General features: G+C 37.2%; 7 protein-coding genes across 7 annotated transcripts; 3 read left to right on the forward strand and 4 right to left on the reverse strand.

Annotated features, from left to right (window-relative positions):
* Positions 1–154: 154 nt before the first annotated feature.
* RHIMIDRAFT_243076 (Dbl homology domain-containing protein) lies at positions 155–2,122 on the reverse strand (the record flags this gene model as incomplete). Its single annotated transcript, XM_023609893.1, has 5 exons — positions 155–270; positions 325–421; positions 472–816; positions 875–979; positions 1,028–2,122. 5 exons carry the CDS (start codon positions 2,120–2,122, stop codon positions 155–157), a joined length of 1,758 nt encoding a protein of 585 aa, XP_023470643.1.
* A 2,107-nt stretch (positions 2,123–4,229) lies between these two features.
* RHIMIDRAFT_243077 (uncharacterized protein) lies at positions 4,230–5,093 on the reverse strand (the record flags this gene model as incomplete). The annotated part of the gene is made up of 1 exon (XM_023609894.1): positions 4,230–5,093. The coding sequence occupies one exon, from the start codon at positions 5,091–5,093 to the stop codon at positions 4,230–4,232; it is 864 nt and encodes a 287-aa protein (XP_023470644.1).
* A 922-nt stretch (positions 5,094–6,015) lies between these two features.
* Positions 6,016–8,116, forward strand: RHIMIDRAFT_232383 (uncharacterized protein; the record flags this gene model as incomplete). The annotated part of the gene is made up of 3 exons (XM_023607732.1): positions 6,016–6,049; positions 6,100–6,148; positions 6,202–8,116. The coding sequence occupies 3 exons, from the start codon at positions 6,016–6,018 to the stop codon at positions 8,114–8,116; spliced, it is 1,998 nt and encodes a 665-aa protein (XP_023470645.1).
* Positions 8,117–8,408: 292 nt separating this feature from the next.
* RHIMIDRAFT_232384 (uncharacterized protein) lies at positions 8,409–8,988 on the reverse strand (the record flags this gene model as incomplete). The annotated part of the gene is made up of 4 exons (XM_023607733.1): positions 8,409–8,550; positions 8,600–8,674; positions 8,722–8,780; positions 8,842–8,988. 4 exons carry the CDS (start codon positions 8,986–8,988, stop codon positions 8,409–8,411), a joined length of 423 nt encoding a protein of 140 aa, XP_023470646.1.
* Positions 8,989–9,133: 145 nt separating this feature from the next.
* RHIMIDRAFT_243079 (uncharacterized protein) lies at positions 9,134–9,640 on the reverse strand (the record flags this gene model as incomplete). The annotated part of the gene is made up of 1 exon (XM_023609895.1): positions 9,134–9,640. One exon carries the CDS (start codon positions 9,638–9,640, stop codon positions 9,134–9,136), a length of 507 nt encoding a protein of 168 aa, XP_023470647.1.
* Positions 9,641–11,951: 2,311 nt separating this feature from the next.
* Positions 11,952–12,327, forward strand: RHIMIDRAFT_252525 (uncharacterized protein). The gene has a single exon (XM_023610956.1). It carries the CDS (start codon positions 11,964–11,966, stop codon positions 12,261–12,263), a length of 300 nt encoding a protein of 99 aa, XP_023470648.1. The 5' UTR covers positions 11,952–11,963; the 3' UTR covers positions 12,264–12,327.
* Positions 12,328–13,544: 1,217 nt separating this feature from the next.
* Positions 13,545–16,070, forward strand: RHIMIDRAFT_195595 (protein tyrosine phosphatase; the record flags this gene model as incomplete). The annotated part of the gene is made up of 10 exons (XM_023606056.1): positions 13,545–13,720; positions 13,771–14,146; positions 14,211–14,267; positions 14,322–14,733; positions 14,780–14,969; positions 15,029–15,308; positions 15,362–15,562; positions 15,622–15,742; positions 15,806–15,913; positions 15,970–16,070. 10 exons carry the CDS (start codon positions 13,545–13,547, stop codon positions 16,068–16,070), a joined length of 2,022 nt encoding a protein of 673 aa, XP_023470649.1.
* Between the last annotated feature and the right edge of the window lie 1,090 nt (positions 16,071–17,160).

The following is a 17,160-nucleotide window of genomic DNA, read 5'->3' on the forward strand; positions in this document are numbered from 1 at the left end:
ATGTAGCATTACACACACAATTAAACACTAGACGTTATTTATTAAATAAAACAAGAGGCATTATATAAATAAACAATATACATTTATTATGATTATGATTATGGTTAACAATATAACTACAAGAGAGAGAGAAAGGGTGTATATATACAAAAAGCTATTTTGATTTCTTTTGCACTGAATTCATTGCAGTGGCTAAACTAGTAATGATCCTGTGCGCTCTAATTAAGTAGGCATAATCTGGAATGTTTGGATCAGTATGTCTAATAAGATCTAACAGAGCAAAAAATAAGTACGTTAATCACTACATCATGCTTCTATTAGTACCTGCTAACAGTAGTCCATATCTAGCCACTCGCTGAATAGGAATAATCAAGAAATCCTCCATAGAGAATTGACTGGTTTCTTTTTTACTGTACAATCTCTGTATACAGATGAGTGATCTGCTTTATAATTCCATAATATCACAATTACCTGTCTATAGTTTTCATACATCTTATTCTGTAGTAACTTTCTATTTTCTTTATAATCAATAGCACTCCTTAAAAAGACGACCATATCTTCGGACATATCGCATAATATTTTTCCCAGTTGTCCGCCATGACAACACTCTACTAATGGAGGCATAGCATCAAATGGATAAATGATCTTGGGTGAATCAGCCGTTGATCGCTTATCAAGTTGAAGGTGACGCAAACGATGAATTAACTTGGCAGAAAATCTCATGAGATCAAAGAGGTTAGCGAAAACATCCGCGCCATTTAACTGAGCATATCGACTTTCTTTTCCAATGGCGTTGACAAGCGCATCATAAAATACCTAAAATAGACAAGGTTAGCCACTATTATTAATTTCATATGAAAGTTTATAAACATACGATTTTTGTGTAATACAGTTGATTCCAAAAGTTGACTTCAGTTGTGTAGAATTCTCTTAAAATAAATTTACGTGTCAATTGATACTTTTCTCGCTTTTCAGGTGTCTAAGGAGATGAGTTAGTTTGGTTACTATTGTTTGTCATCATGGTTACCATGTGTTGCATTCTAGAATGTATAGCAGACGGTTGATTGAGCAAGATCTGTAAGGTATCATGCCATGTCATCAAAGCTTTGGCTTCTTTCTTCCAATTCATTTTGCGTCGAAGCTGATATTCTCTTGGCTTGATATTTGTAAATTGAAGAACAGGTTCACGTGTGTCTGGATCAAAAACATTAGGAATATACGTGTATTTCAGCGTTTCTTCACAGAATGGTAAAAATATTGGACCAGATACTGTATCACCATTCGCGGCAGCTTCGGCAGCACGTGCAATCACCTTTTGACATGGTTTAAAGGTTACTTTTTTATCCACGGGCCTATTCTTCTTAAGTAAAAGCATGTTACGAGTATGCTGTTCCGTCACATAGAGTATATCCTTCTCAACCATAGTAGAAGATGATGAGCTAAGGGAGATTGCATCATAACTAGGGCAACTTGAGCGTCGACGGAGTGAGTGTCTGTTACCTATACTGGCCGGATGTAGTGTAACATCAGATGAAATGCTACTAAGATTGCTATTGTTGTTTAATAGCTCTGGATCAGAATGATACTCTTCATCCTCTTCTGTATCAGGTAATTCTTCCTCTTCCTCTTCCTCTTCATGATATGTAAAACTATACAATTTTGCTGCACTTAATGAGTGTCTCTTTCTATTTATGTCTTCGGCTTCCCAGGGTGGAGGTGATAAAACCTCATCGGGTGATGATGCGATCAATGGGGGCATGATAGGTTCTGGGACTTCAGGTACGTAGGTTGATTTTTCTGTTAGATCATTATGTCTACGAAAGTGAGGAAAAGAAAACTTCTTTTTCGCACTACCGTTAGTGCTACTGCTCTCTTGAGATGTCATTGTATCGGATGATTTCAGTCTATGAGCTGGCTGTGTCTGGGAAGCCACAGAATATTCACTTTCGGGAGAACTGACAAATTCCTCAGTTTGTCCAAATGATGATATTCTCTGCAGGTCAGACTTGATTTTTTCTTTGGCTGATATTAGCCCTGACCATCTTTTCCTTCTTGAAAGATTTCTTGTACTGATGGATAATACGGGTCGACTTGGTTCATTTGATGATTTTGATCTATTCATTTTGTTTGTGTCAGGTATTGTTATTGTATTCTTAAAGAATACAAGAAAGAAGAAGCTAAAAAAAGGGAAAGAGAGGACACATCTTAAACTACCTAAGGTCTTTAACAGTCACAATGATCGTTGGTTGTAAGCAAACCTGTTTCTTTCATTAGAGACAACACCAATGATAACAAGATTTTCTCATTGTTATGGGTTATCTCAATTCTTTTTTTTTTTTATACATCATAATCAAGTATTTACTTTTATCCCTCACCTTGCTTTTATTATTTTTGAACACGAATGCTACACATGATGCAAGTGCTAAAACCAAAAAAAAAGAAAGGGCCTGATTTATCAAAATTATATGCTGCTCCCTTTTTTTAAACTTGCAGATGTTATTAATTTTCGGAAATCGGATAAACAGGTGCATTCATAGCCGCGGCCAACGGAGACAGTAAACAAAACTCTATTTAACCGTGAGTATATTCTAGACCAACGATGAATACATGTCTTTGCTTTGTTGCTTCTGTCAAAAGCTATTGAACACATCATCTTCACGAGTACAATATTTTGTCAGTTTATAGAATGCTGGGCGAAACTATGAAAGTATTCTACAGGTACTGCTAAACTAGCTTCAGCTTCTGCTGATAGCACACCCTCCCTACCAATCTATACAAGATTTATCAAATAACTAAAATAACAAGAGAGCTCTCCATACGCCTCTAGACGAACTTCAAATCGCGATATTCCTGCTATTAAACACATTAACTTTTTCAGTTATAAGTTATATGAGAGAACAGATATAATGAAAAGACATATGGTGGGATAAGTATAAAATAACCGAGTCAAGTTTTCTTTTTTTTTTTTTCTTTGAGTTTCGTTGACTTTGGTTGTACTTGAAAACAGGGAGGAATGGGACCATCTTCACACCTAAATCAAATGCCACCACTTTGTCTAATATACTGAGTCTTGCTCTTTCAATTATTAACCGTGGTCCTATACATCTTCCAATGTTTGTAATAGCTGCTTAGTGATGAGCTCTTGGTCACCTGGAAACTGTAAAGGATACAAATGGCTGATTCGACAAACCACGCCAACTAGGGAATCCACTGTAAGTAAAGTGAATTTAATTCTCATCAATTTGTATCCCACAGTCTCTTTTCACGTACTTTATCAGGGCAGGAGTTGGCCAAGTGTGATATTATCGATGGATACGTAGTCTTACCGTGGAGGTACAAGAATATGACTAGATAGAATTAGGCCTTTTGTGGTCATTTATGAATAGAATAAGGAAGAGATTCATGACAAAAAAGAAACTGACTTTTTATGTGCAAGAATAAGGGTTGTCAGCATTTTATGAGTTGTCTTAGATATGACTGTTGTCAATTACAATAGATTATAGATGCTATGAATAAGGATTATGGGCTTAATAATAATATCTTGGCTTATGTACGAAGTATATTGACTATATGTCAAAGAGTGTAACATTCTTCAATATACACGTAGAAAGACGATATTAAGTTAATAAGCATGCCATTCAGAATCGTTGGCATTTCTAACCCTCCAGCCATCAAGGTTACACTTTACTATTATTCAACAGCTGATAATCTGTAATTCAGCCTGTTGCATATTTTCTATCATGTCTTCCTTGTATCTTTTACCCTTTTTTTTCTTCTTTTTGCTCAGAATTCATGTGAAACAGTTGACGGCGGTGATTGAGAGTATTATCGTTCAACATACGCTCGCATCATATGAATTTTCTCGTGTTTTTGTGTTTTACCAAAATTAGGTCTTTTATTGTTCATGTTGCTCTGACTGTCGCGATCCTGTTCCTTATGCTTCCTTTACTGGCAATAAACCTGCTTTTCAATCAACAGCCCCTATCGGATAACTTTTATTAAAAAAAAATACTTGTAACCAAGTTTAATCTTACGTAAGCTACGGTTGAAAATTCATATGAGCCAACTCATCTAAAACATAGTTTACCTTATTTCCGATGACTTGCTTTATTGACGGATATATATTCACAAGAAATCACTTCAACTTCACAAACCATTTTACCCTCAAGCCATCGTCAAGCAATGACATTTCTAAAAGCTTGTTTTTTTTTATTTCTATTTCTTTCATTCTATTGCTCATTTGGCATAAACGTCTGAGCTTCTTTACGATGGCTCTCCATCCAATCATTTACGTTACAAGACCAAGTTTTTTCATATTGACCAAACCAGCCCTTCTTTTGCTTCTTGATTAATGTAAATCCATGCTTGACACGTAATATTTCTGCAGCCTTTGTTTGCAGTTCATTCGTAACAGCTTCTACACGCTCTAATCCCTTTTCATGAGCGAATACCATGGCCCTGTCAATCAAAAGTGTGGACAGTCCACTTCCTTGAAACTCATTTCTGATAGCCAACCGTTGAAGAGTAGCCACCTTTTCCTCATGTGGCTCTGTAAAGATGCTTGGTGGCATCTTGTTGTAAAGGTCGTTCAAGTATTCAGGCACTGGTAAACGATATCTACGAAGAACAGCTGCGGACATCAATTTCCATGCTGGTGGTTGGGTAGGCCTGTTGGAATATAATCTCTCTCTATAATGCGCTAAACCAATCATACCACATGGCTTATTGTCCAAAGTGAGTACCCAAAAGTGAGAAGGAGTTTGTTCTTCGACTGGTTTCTGACTTCTTTTTATCTCCGTGGCAGGCTTGGCGTCCTTATCAAATGTTACTCGTCTTTTACCATCACTTGTCGAAATGGATTCTTCTTCCAATTCGATTTCTTCTTTTACCCAATTCAAGTAATAAATCTCTGGGTCACTCAAATCATTCATACGAGCCTGCTCTACTTGATCAACTGCTTCAAAACGGTCAGTGAATACAAAAACACCTGCAAAGGAAACGAGAAACCAAGAAATAGTCAAAAAGACCTTTAATGCCGTAGAAGCCCAGCTGGGTACGCTGAGGTCCGCAAGAAGGATAGGTACGATAGCCATTAGGTAAGAGTAGAAGCCAAACCAGATTACCCAGAACAGCGGTGACTTTAACTTACTCTTGACCCCTTCGGGTACCAAGACAAAGTAAGTGCTATAGAATAGATGGTCTATTTGATCATGGTCACTTGCTTTATATGTTCGTAACATTAAGCGTGGTGTCCTCAAATTTTCGTCAGAGATTCCTTGCATTATGAATTTAGGTGAAAGAAAAGAAGTCAATAACTATAAAAACCATAGTCGCCTATTTAAAAACTATTGGCACAAAGTGTTAAAATTGATTCGTCAAGATTTAAACTTCGCTCATTGACCATTTTTACATTAAAGTTGCATAAACTCTCTATGAATGTTACATTGTGACGATCGCTCTTTTCATAACTTCTTGGAAATTTGTTCAACCCATCCATTAAGCACTGTGTGTGAAAGAAACAGTGAAGAACAAGTTCAATAATAATATGTCTAAGTGCTATTCGCGCCATTATGATCAATATAACACTAGTGGAGCCTTCTGCTGAAAATGCAATACTATCTTCTAAACATTCGACAGAACTGTCCTTTATTTCGCTTATTCTTATTGATATGCGTTAATATAATCTCTCTTTGCATAAATTTTTACTATTGAGGGATTCAGATGATTGTATATCCATATTCCCCCTGAGCTAAACTCAATTGAGTAGTTCTGAGCTCTATTCAAAAGAAAAGTGAAGCAAAATCAACTTGACAACGCCAAGGGCTCGAAAAGAAAGCAAGAATAATTGAAGCTAATTAAGATGTTCCTGCTTATATTCTTCAAAATACCATCAGACAACTCTGTTGGGAGCTTTACAAACCCATAATTTGGGTGTGGCAAGCTAGAGTGTCACAAAACCGCTGTGAGTTTTTTGAGTACCGCCGTTTGGCACTGGCAACACTTCTTTTTTTGTTAATGAACAAAAGAGGCAAAAAGACACCCTGTGAAGGTATTGTGTATATCGTGTATGTATGCCTATAACTAACATGTATATAAAAGGCTGTAGAGAAAGAAAAAAGAAGTGTACAGGGGAATTACCTTGCGAGAGGTATAAATGAATTACTGCAAACTGTAAAATGGGGAACTTATGCAGTAGCTTAGATGTCAAAAGCTTGGGACCAAATGTCATTATTTACAGCCTGTAGCTGTTCCAAGTGCTGATCATATTCGAGATGTCAATTATTATCAATTACAACTTGAAGTAGATGCTCTTAGAGATGTATTGACAAACATGGAACATCATCTTTGTGCCATCAGGCAAAGAGCTAGGATTAAAGACAACAATAACAAGAGCACTAACGACACAAAAGATGATGTCAATTGGCGACTCACTATCAACAACGGATCTATATCAATTCATACAGATATCAAAACATATGCTGGACTACTACAGTCTATCCAAACAATTGCAGCAGAGCACTTTTCATTGACAACGCAAACCATATTAAATGATCATATCGAGTTTATCCAACGACAGAAACTTCCAAGCAAGCTTCGGACTGGAGCCTTTCTTGCCGTTTTGAAATGCATAGAAATGAACAAACAAGGGCAATTAGCTACAATAACCTATGCATCACGCAGTCATAATTATCCGCTACAGAATATCATCCCACAGCTGATGCGCATTTATTTTTCATGTCAGTTCTTACGCCGAGTCGTCTTTCACCAACATACCTTTTTTAAAATGTTTATCAAAAGTACGGATAAATTATCGCCGGTAGTTTACGCTCTTTGTGCAACTGTGCTAAGTGAGAGATGCAGGCACATCATCAAGCTATTTGCTAGTCAAGAACGGATAATCCTTGGGGAAAGATTTTACGATAAAGCAAGGGAATTAATCGAAGCTAAATTTGATGAGATTAGCCTGGAGACAATGATGACTTTTACCTTTTTGGCTACTTATAAAGCAAACCTATTATACCCTCAAGAGGCTAAAATGTATTTGGAAATGGCTATGCGAATACGGCAGATATTAGCCGAAACGACATACAAGGACCCTAGTTTATGCGATAAAGGAGAATATATTACGTTTAAAAGGCAAGGAGTCGCTCTACAATATGTTATCACAGTGCTCCAATACATCAATAATAAGCGAGGTATGCCAGTCGAAATAAAATCAGGTCGCAACATAGGAAATAGGAAGCAAGACAATATGGAAAAATACGAATATTCTGTAGAGTATGACGCCACTGTATTGCCAGATGAGCCTCCAGCTATTGCTCGATCTATTGCGGAAAGACACTGTCTGAACCTGATAGGAAAGGTGATGTCTCCTTATTATAGACGTGTTCGACACGGGGTAGATGATAATATACCTGTTTCGTTAATCATGAAAACCGAAGAAGGGCTGAAACAACTCTATTTTCAAAAAGTCGATCCAGACTATCGCTTGCCTATGTCGGTATTTAACGAAGACTTGGACGATCTGGAGTTTAAGCGAAGATTGGACAACTGTAGTCAATGCAGCATTCATTCAGTTTGTTTAGCTGTTTTATTCTATCAGTCACATATAGGACTGTATGAACCTTATTTGCCCAGCCTACAGGGAAGTAGATCACAGACAGACTCATTACTAGACTATGCACCTACTGAACACTCATCATCCCAAGTAAATTACAATATCCTTAAGCTACATGCTCATCAAGTATGCTTCAAGTCTGCCCGGATAGTTGTTCGCCTATTAGAATATCTATGCAATGCCTTGGATACATGCAACGTGAATTTAGGAATCTTGATGTGTGCATGGGAAATACATAGAAGAAATGCATGCTTGGATATGAATGATGATGAACTGACAAAAAATGGTGTATATACTTATCTGAGTGCTGAAGAGATCAATATATCTAGAGCCTACATGTTTCGATGTGTTCAAATTCTCAAGCGAGGTTACATGTTCAATCAGACAGAAAGAAGCAGTTGGGAGTTTTTTAAGAAATCCGAACAACAAATGATGGAAGCTTTATGCATCTCTCCACAACCGACAGCTGAATATTGGGAACCTGCACGTCCATTTTAACACAACGTTTGCTTTATTTATTTATCGCATATACTCGATGTTTACGCAATCATACTTTATACTGTCTCTTGTTTGACCCTCAATATACATCATCCGAGGATTCCGAATACACAGAGGGACAAAAGATGGCAGAATAACAGATAATTCGCAAGATCGTTTGGCTGCTTCTATATAGTCACCAATGAAATTCTCGCCTCCACAATTGCTTGGAGAACAGACAAAGGCCCAAGGCAGAGGAATATGTAAATCATACGCCGCTTATTTTATAAATACTTTGTGAGTTTGCTTACTTTTAATAGTATTTTATGTTACCTTCAAATAAAATCTGTTTCGATGTGACATTACACTCTCGGAACATCCAATAATGGCTATTGTTTTCCGAAGATAGACACTCTGTGCATGGAAAGGTAATATTATACCCAAGTTCTTTGCCACTATATGATATTGTTAGCTACTGATTACCGTAACAAGACATCTTTTTACCAAGTTATACAAGCTATGTCACGCAATCTACATCCACAGCAAGGCGCAGAATAGTCTCCGTAGATGTATCCTACACTAATGTTTGTTCAATATTTGATCTGCTATCAACCGTATCTTCTTACGTGGTAGGCTGCATATCAGTCGAATAGATCACTGTTTTTTTATCGGATAATAAAGCAGCCTATAGAATTTATTTTTAAATCAAATGTCAACATATGTCAGTTAATTATTTTCCTATTTACACGCATACAGCGATCACTTAGGACCGTAGAGCAGTCACCACATTCGACTCTATAAACAGGTCTTTGGCCAACACCCCCGCGATCGTTAACGCGATGCCATTCCATAATTACTTCGCCAATATCCGCTAGGTAGAATGGTGCGGACATAATGAATGGAAATGAAGAAGAAGAAGAAAAGTGAATCCAGTTATAAGGAAATATTATTATATGTTCAGATTTTATTGATATTTGATCTCGGGATAGCAATTAGAACCAGTCCAGAAAGCATAAATCCAAGGAAGAATATCTATTTTTAGCCCTTATTCATTGTCCATGGTGGGGTTGGTCCTCTCCACGTCTGAGCAATTCCAGCTTGCACTGTTGCAGACATTCGATGACTGTGAATGCTCGAACGGGATATATTAGACAGCGGCGTCATTGACTGAATGGTGTTCTCATGATCTGGCACGGGGGATAATGAAAACTCTCTTCTAGGCTCCCTTTTTGGTTCTTCTTGCTCAAGCGGAGGTAGTTGTTTTCTTTGTCTTTGTTGCTGGGAAGGTGATAGTGCTGTTTGTACCTCATCAACTGGCTGCTCATCTGATAATTGAGGTAATTGTGTCGTGTGATCTGGTTCTTTCCCGAGTACGCTCTCTAAAGCTAAGATTTCGTCAATATTGATCATTTCGCGCATAGCAGCCTTTCTGGCTTTTGACAATTGATGTCGTCTGAAGCAAAAATACAATGTGAATAAAATCAAGGCCAAAATCAGTCCAGATACTAATCCAATTAGTCCCAATTGCCAATTCTCAAAGGCCATGTATTATGAAATAGAAAAGAAGTGAAAAAGAAAAGGAAAAGTCCTTACTGTGTATTTCTGAACTTCAATATAATGAAACGGGTTGCTTTATATGGAATTCTTGTTTATTCAGGTGCAAGCATGTCTATATACAGCTTATTTATTTAGTTACTCTAAATGAACGATTGGTCTATAAAAATTTCTTTATCTCCTACAGTTTGAATTGCTTTAAATAAATAAAGAAACGAATATTATTTGTCATGAGATCACAGACTATTAATCTAAGCTTAGTTGATCAGAAAATGTCAGTAGACAATTGATAGTAGTACACTCTATTCGCACACTGATAAAAAAAAGATAATTTCAAACAACAAAAAATAATAAGAGATAACAAATAATGATAAAAGAGAGCCCACAAGAAGTAAAAGAATGGATAAAGAAATGATTAGTACATCAATTATTATAATGATATTAAATACTTACATTATAAAGAAGAAAATTCATAAGAGAAAAAGAGAAATAAGAAGGGTGAGTAAACATGTAAAAGAGGTTATTAATATCTTACCCGAAGTGTATCCTGGGTTGGGTTGGCGATAACCGCCCCGGAAAGAGCAAGAAAAGAAAGAAAAAAGAGAACAAGAGAAAGCAAGAGACCAAAACCAAAGGAGCGGAAGGGGTTGAAGGAGTGTGTAGGACCAAAGTTTGGTAAGCACCAAACTACTCCCAGCCAACGCCGGATTAGTTTCGATGGGCAATCTATAATACTACACGTCAGTTTTTTTTACAAGAGTGAAAAATATAATATATGTTAGGGCTAGCTGGGGAATAGCTGCTCTTACTTTTTGGTCCAAAGAAGAAAAGAAAAAGAAGTCAATATCAGACTTTTTAAACAAAGTCTCTAACAGTGTTTCATTTATAAAAAGCATTGACCACATTTATTTTATACTCAAAAATATCAAGCTCATTTTATGTATTATTACACGTTGTCTTTTAAATAGTAAAGAGGACATAGAAAGTCAACTAAAGCGTTAATTGTTATTGATCTTGTAATATGTGCGAATTACTAATGAAAAAAGTGTATATACATGGACAATAAAAATTGATTTTGAAGAACAACAAAATATATTTAAAAATATCCGGAAATCGGCTTACATTAAAAACATGAAGCTCACAAGGGAAAATCGTGCTTGATATGACATCTATTGTCTATTATACCTTCCAATGATGAAGGATTGTCCGCCATATCCTCTAATTGAATCATGATGTTAAGACGGCCATGTCTTTTTACAAAGCGTACAATATGGCTTGTGCCATAATCCACTCTTTTCGACACTCTAGTCTAACATATACTGTAAATACATAGTGTTAATTGTTCACTTACGATAACACCGCCAGGTCACTTTCGTTTTTTTTAACGGTATCATCTCCCCCTCCCTTTCCTCTAAACACAAGCTGTGATACGTTTGCTGTGTAACGCTCAAATTTATCCAAACTTTTGAAAATTCAGAGAAAAGGCTATCAAGGAAACAGCCAATGATGCGAACAGAAGCAGCAATGCTATCAGTATATTATTGAAGACGGCCACAGGACACGAAGGGAGATAAGTATAAGAAGATATGGCAACGATGTTGGTGACTTCTTCATTTCCTTTTTGGCACCATGATTATTAAAAACAGCGACAGCATTCATATACACGCGTTTCTACACTGGCGATTAGGCTGACTGTTTGATAGCAAGCCTAGGCCAGGCATTAAATAGCTCGCATAACCACTCTCGATGAACCGTGCTATTAACAGCCTTAATATACGCCGACGACTGCTTATGCCTGGGGCTGTAAAAGCTCCACTGTTATTTCTTATGAATACTCTTTCACTACTCTTGAATCCAGAGAAGTTTTTTTTTTTTTATATTAATTCCTAACGGACAACTGATCTTTTTTATTCTTGCGCTTATTTGTGTATCATTAAATAAAGGTTATGTTTATTCAATTAAATGCATACCAACAAGTTTGGATCCACGTACCCAAGAGCATGCATTTACATGTGTTTTTCTTTCTTACGTTATAGCTGTCTTTGTCAGTTCAAGCAAATTAATGTGTGGAGAAAAGTTGACTCATGATCAGTTGTACGTGCAGCTAATATGCAGCCTGTATTTTATGCATTTATGAAAAAGTGGTCAACAAACAAAGAAAAACAGAGACATTCATTTAACCAAATGTTCTTATAGCCAATAATAAATAGTCATATAGCAGTGTCTACATGAATCTGATTAATATAAAAGAAGAGCAATATTTTACGCAAAAAAAGGACACAACAGTTGTTTGGATTTATATTTTTTTACTCAAATGCAAATCAAGCTTGTTACTCTTACTATTTGTGCTTCTCTTGTAGCTATTGGCTTTGCTGCTCCTGCTCCTCAAGATGGTCAAAGTTCTTTTGATTCTCCATTCAGTGATGAAGTAGCTCCTTTTGTTTCTGTTGGTAGTGGTCCAAATCCTCCTGCTGTTGGGGGTATTGACGAAGGTGCTGAACCTGCATTCTCGGATGGCTTTGACATTGGAGAGAATCTATTGCGAAAACGACAACCTCTTCGAAGACTAGGACGTATTTTCAACCGTATACGCAAACCCAGAAAACACTACTAGCAGCAGTTTAAAGAAGCCTCATAATGCCAGAATATAAAATATCAATAAAATTCTTTTTACCCTATATTTTAATCTTTTTGTTTCTATACGTCACTAAAAAAGTGATAAAAGCAGCAAGCATAGCCGTAATATCAAGACAACGAGTGTCATAGCTTGAGTTGGAAGAGTTCAAAAATGAAATTTTACTGTACGCTATTGCCTCTTCCGGTAGAACGGACGCTATCAGATAGTCAATAGCCAAAGTGTATCATCAACCTTGAAAAGCTGGGCAAGTTAAGAGAGGTATCCATAAGTCAATGCTTTGAAGTCTAGAGAAATGGATGAAATAAAAATGCTGTATTGATCATCGGCTGAAGGCATCAACATAGTAGCTGTGGTATAAGGCAAGATCACTGACTAGTTGGGTTGGAAAAGGTTTTTTCTTTTCGATATCCTCTTTCAGCTTAAGCATACTTTGCAAACCTTATTTGATTGAATAGAGTTAGGATTTGATTAGTCACAGAACAAAGCGTCTAATGCTTTGGTTTCTGTTTTTTATTTTCTGTAGTTGCTAGTTTAATAAGCTTCATTCATTTTCTTAATTGAAATGTTTTAAGATTTATTATTTATAAGCCTTCTCAAAGAGAGCCCACAATGGATCAGATAAAATATCCAAAGGAGAAAGTACATTCTTTTACTTGTAAATCAGTTTTTGACTTTTTCATTACGATACTTTTCAATATATGCCTCATTATTTTCGAATATTCACGTAAATCGACCAACTTGTGCCATGCCAGGATTACAATGTTCTTGATTACAAAAAGAAAAGGTTCAAAGTCAGTCATTGAAATAAAAATCTATAGTCTGCGCACGTGCAAACGGCTGCTGTAGCTTTATTCCCATTATTGTCCGCTCCTTCACTCCTCATAGACCACAAAGCACGTCTCCTTATTTGCATACAACCATTATATGCTTACACATACTGTTTTATATAGTAGATATATTTTGTATAGTGACTATGGCAAGCACCCATGTATCACAAGTAGAAAAAGGAAAATGGTTCCATTTCAATTACCAGGTATAAATTGTATGACCATTTTAGTGTAACTTTCCAATGACATGTATTGTCAAACAGCTGCTAGGCAACGTGGATAGATTATGGCACAATGGCTGGTCAAGATGCAGGGACTAATAAACCTTGTGCGTGATTCCTTTCACGTTCTAAAAAACGATGGTCAATGTATATAAAGAAAAGGAGCTTTTCCCCTTTTGTTGTCTGTCAACCCATTTCTTTCTTTTATCATGAAAGGACTTCTTGTTGCTGTTCTTTCTTTAGCTGCTGCTTCCTCTACTGTCTTGGCTGGCGCACACAATCACCACCAGCAATCTTTTGCCTCAAGGCCCGTCGATCCTGAAGGTCAATTTCCCCGTTTAGGTGCTTGTCCTGATCCTCATGCTTGTATTTTCCCTCCTGATGTGTAAATTAACTTGAGCATTTAATATTTGCTATATACTCATGACTTACTAGATCAACTTTCCTTCCTGGCGCATACTTTGATTTGAGAGTTGAACTTCATGCCTACGACAAGGATAGGTCCAAGCCTACTCCTGCTCCTTACAAACACTTTAAGACAACCATCCGCAAGAATAAGGGTAATTGGGTCGATCTCAACAAGTTCTTCAAGCTCAAGTCCGAACCCAAGCTTGAAAGCTGGAAGTTCAATTGGACTGATTCAATTGAAACACAGTATGCTTCTGATCTTCAAAATGGTCGTAAGCCTGTTGAAGTTGCTGTTGCTTCACGTGCTTGGAGAAAATTGAAGCTTACTGAACCTGGTACTTATGAGGTCAAAGTCCAATATGGGCCCAAGAAATCATATACTGTACAATACGAAGTTGTCCAGGTAACACTTTTTTTTTTCTACTTGCCATGTATAGTTTTAATAACAATGACCATAGCCCAAGAAGCCCAAAAAGAAGGCAAAGAATGTTATTTTATTTATTTCTGATGGTACTAATGTTGGTGTAAGTATATAAAGCAATGTCATCCAATGTTTGATAACCCATGATATCATCTAGATGATCACCGCTGCTCGTGCTCTTGCTCGTAAGCACACTTCTGGTAAATATCATAGCTTGCTTTCATTTGAAGACTTTGATAACCTTGGTCACGTCATTACCAACTCTGTCGACAGTCTTTTAACAGACTCTGCAAACTCTGCCTCTTCCTATGCTACTGGCCACAAGAGTTCCGTCAATGCCTTGGGTGTTTACGCTGACTCCTCCAGTGATCCCTTCGATGATCCCAAGGTTGAATTGATTACCGAATTGATTCGTCGTCGTCAACCCAAGAAAGCCATTGGTATTGTTTCTACTGCTTTTGGCCAAGATGCTACTCCCTCTGCCTTCATCTCTCACACTCGTCAAAGACATACTGCTGCTGAAATCACAGATCAACTCTTGCACGGTGTTCATAACTGGACTAAGGCTGGTAAGTACCCTAAATCATTTTTGTTGCTCGATCTCACATTCAATAGTTCTTCCTGATGTCTGGTTAACTGGCGGCGCCGAGTACTTTAAGGGCTCCAAAGCCTTAAATGGCAATGATTATTACAAGGACTTCAAGAAGGCTGGCTATAACCTTGTTTTCAACAAGAAGGAGCTCTTGTCCAATAAGAAGAAGAATGACAAGCTCTTGGGTGTCTTCCGCACTGGCAACCTCGACGTGTAAAGTATTAAATATCTCTATAAAAAAGTCTTACCACTAATCTTGACATCGTCTATAGTTGGTTTGAAAGAAATATGTATATCAACAACACTGTTGGCAACAAGGCTCGCCCTGACTTGAGTGGCAAGGACGCTTTAGGCTCTGAGCAACCTGGCCTCTCTGAAATGACGATTGCTGCTTTAGAAGTCTTGAAGAAACGTGGTGGTGATCATGGTTTCTTCATGATGTCTGAGGCCGCCTCTGTTGATAAGCAGCTTCACACATTCGATTTTCCTCGTGCTTGGGCTGAACTTATTGAACTTGATGTTACTATCAAGAACACCATCAAATGGCTCAAGGTAAAAATATGCTCTTCTATTCATCGGAGGAACTATTAACAAATTCGAAATAGAAAAATGGCGAATATGAAGATACCTTGATTCTTGTTACTGCTGACCATGCTCACTCCTTTGACGTCTGGGGTACTATTGACCAAAACTATATCCGCAACCACAATAGTAATGGTGAGATGCGTAACTCCATTGGTACTTATGCACGTGCTGGATTCCCTGGCTACTTTGATAAAAACAACGATGGCTTCCCTGATAACTTTGTGAGTGTCTAATCTCTTTTTAAAGAAAAAAAAAAACAACAACTAATAATCCTTTCTAGTCTCCCAAGATCACATTGGCTGCTGGTACATCTAATGGCCCTGACCATTTTGAAGCATGGCAAACTACCACCAAGGGTCCCCGTAACCCCACTGTTAAAGATAAGAATGGCCATTACATTGGTAACCCTAATGATGCCGCTGGAAAGAATGGAGGTAAGACATTATGCATATATGCACGACGAGTGCTACAACTCACTTTAACCTTAGCTGGTCTTCCATGGAGCGGTAACCTTCCTCATGACCATGATCAAGGTGTTCACTCTATGAGTGATGTCTTTATTTATTCTAATGGTAAGAAGATATGATAACCCCCAAAAGATTATAACTGACTTCATTTTCTCCCATAGGTCCTAGCTCAGATCTTTTCAAAAAAACATTTGAAAACTGGGATCTTTTCTTCAAGATGGCTGAAGCCATGGACTTGCAAAGACCTGGCAAGGACGAATAGACTATCTTTTATCTTATTTCTTAATCATTAATCCAATAAACCACATTCTGACGATAATAACAAATAACATCGAATAAGTGAAGAATCTGAAACAACTGTTCCATCAACAGTGATATCTACAGAGAATGGCCACAGACTTCCCAGGTCAATAAAGCTGTTTACGCGAGCGTGCATAGCTCTATAATTTTAGATCCTCTCATATTTCGCTCGTCGTGTAGATAAAGGATTATTAATATGTATTTCCCCATAGAGACTACATTTCCTAGCGATACGTAGCCGTTACCGCTGTTCAACAGATCATCCAGCTTAGCTGCCAATTGGTGTTTCTCCAGATGGTTGCTGTCAGGTTCAGGCAAGCCCTTAAAGTAGTTATTGAGTGAATCTATGTCTATGTTGAATGCTATTCTGATGGCTGATCTTGACAAAGACAACAAACTTGGAAATCACTGTCTCTTGTTTGAAGATCCAATAATTTTTGAAGATGCGTAGAGGATATATAGATTCAGGATCTATTTGTGAAGCATAGTCATCAGAATAAGTTGATTCCAAGCACGATATGCGGTGTTTTTCCTTTGTCAGTAAACTGATTATAACATTAAAGAGTAAAAGAGAGCAAATAATATTTTTATTTAATCACAAACTTAGTGTTCATAATAGCAGAGTTTAGCGCGCTTCTTGGGTTATGGTATGGTTTTAGGCCAACCCTGAATTCTCTTCCCATTGCAAAGCGAGTTTACCATGTTGTCAAGTTCTCTTGAATCTTCACATACCCTACATTCAAAACCACTTTTTTGTTGTACACGTGTGTATGTTACACTTACTCCTTTGGGTTGTAATTAGGGAATAAGTGTTTTTAACACTAATAAAAAAAATTATAAAAGTGACGATTATTATTATTCTTTCAAAGTACTTACGTAGTGTTAATTGAATGCATAAGCGAGTAAATCCAACCCATTATTCTCTAATAGAAAAACAAACCGGAGTATTTATTCAAACGCTGCGTCACAGATTGGACAGGCTGTACTGTGGTTCTCAGTGTCGTAGAACAATGTCTGCTTAAGGACTGACATTGAGATAAACGATTGTAATC

This window comes from Rhizopus microsporus (assembly GCF_002708625.1).
Source record: "Rhizopus microsporus ATCC 52813 unplaced genomic scaffold scaffold_1, whole genome shotgun sequence".
NCBI classification, from domain to species: Eukaryota; Fungi; Mucoromycota; class Mucoromycetes; order Mucorales; family Rhizopodaceae; genus Rhizopus; species Rhizopus microsporus.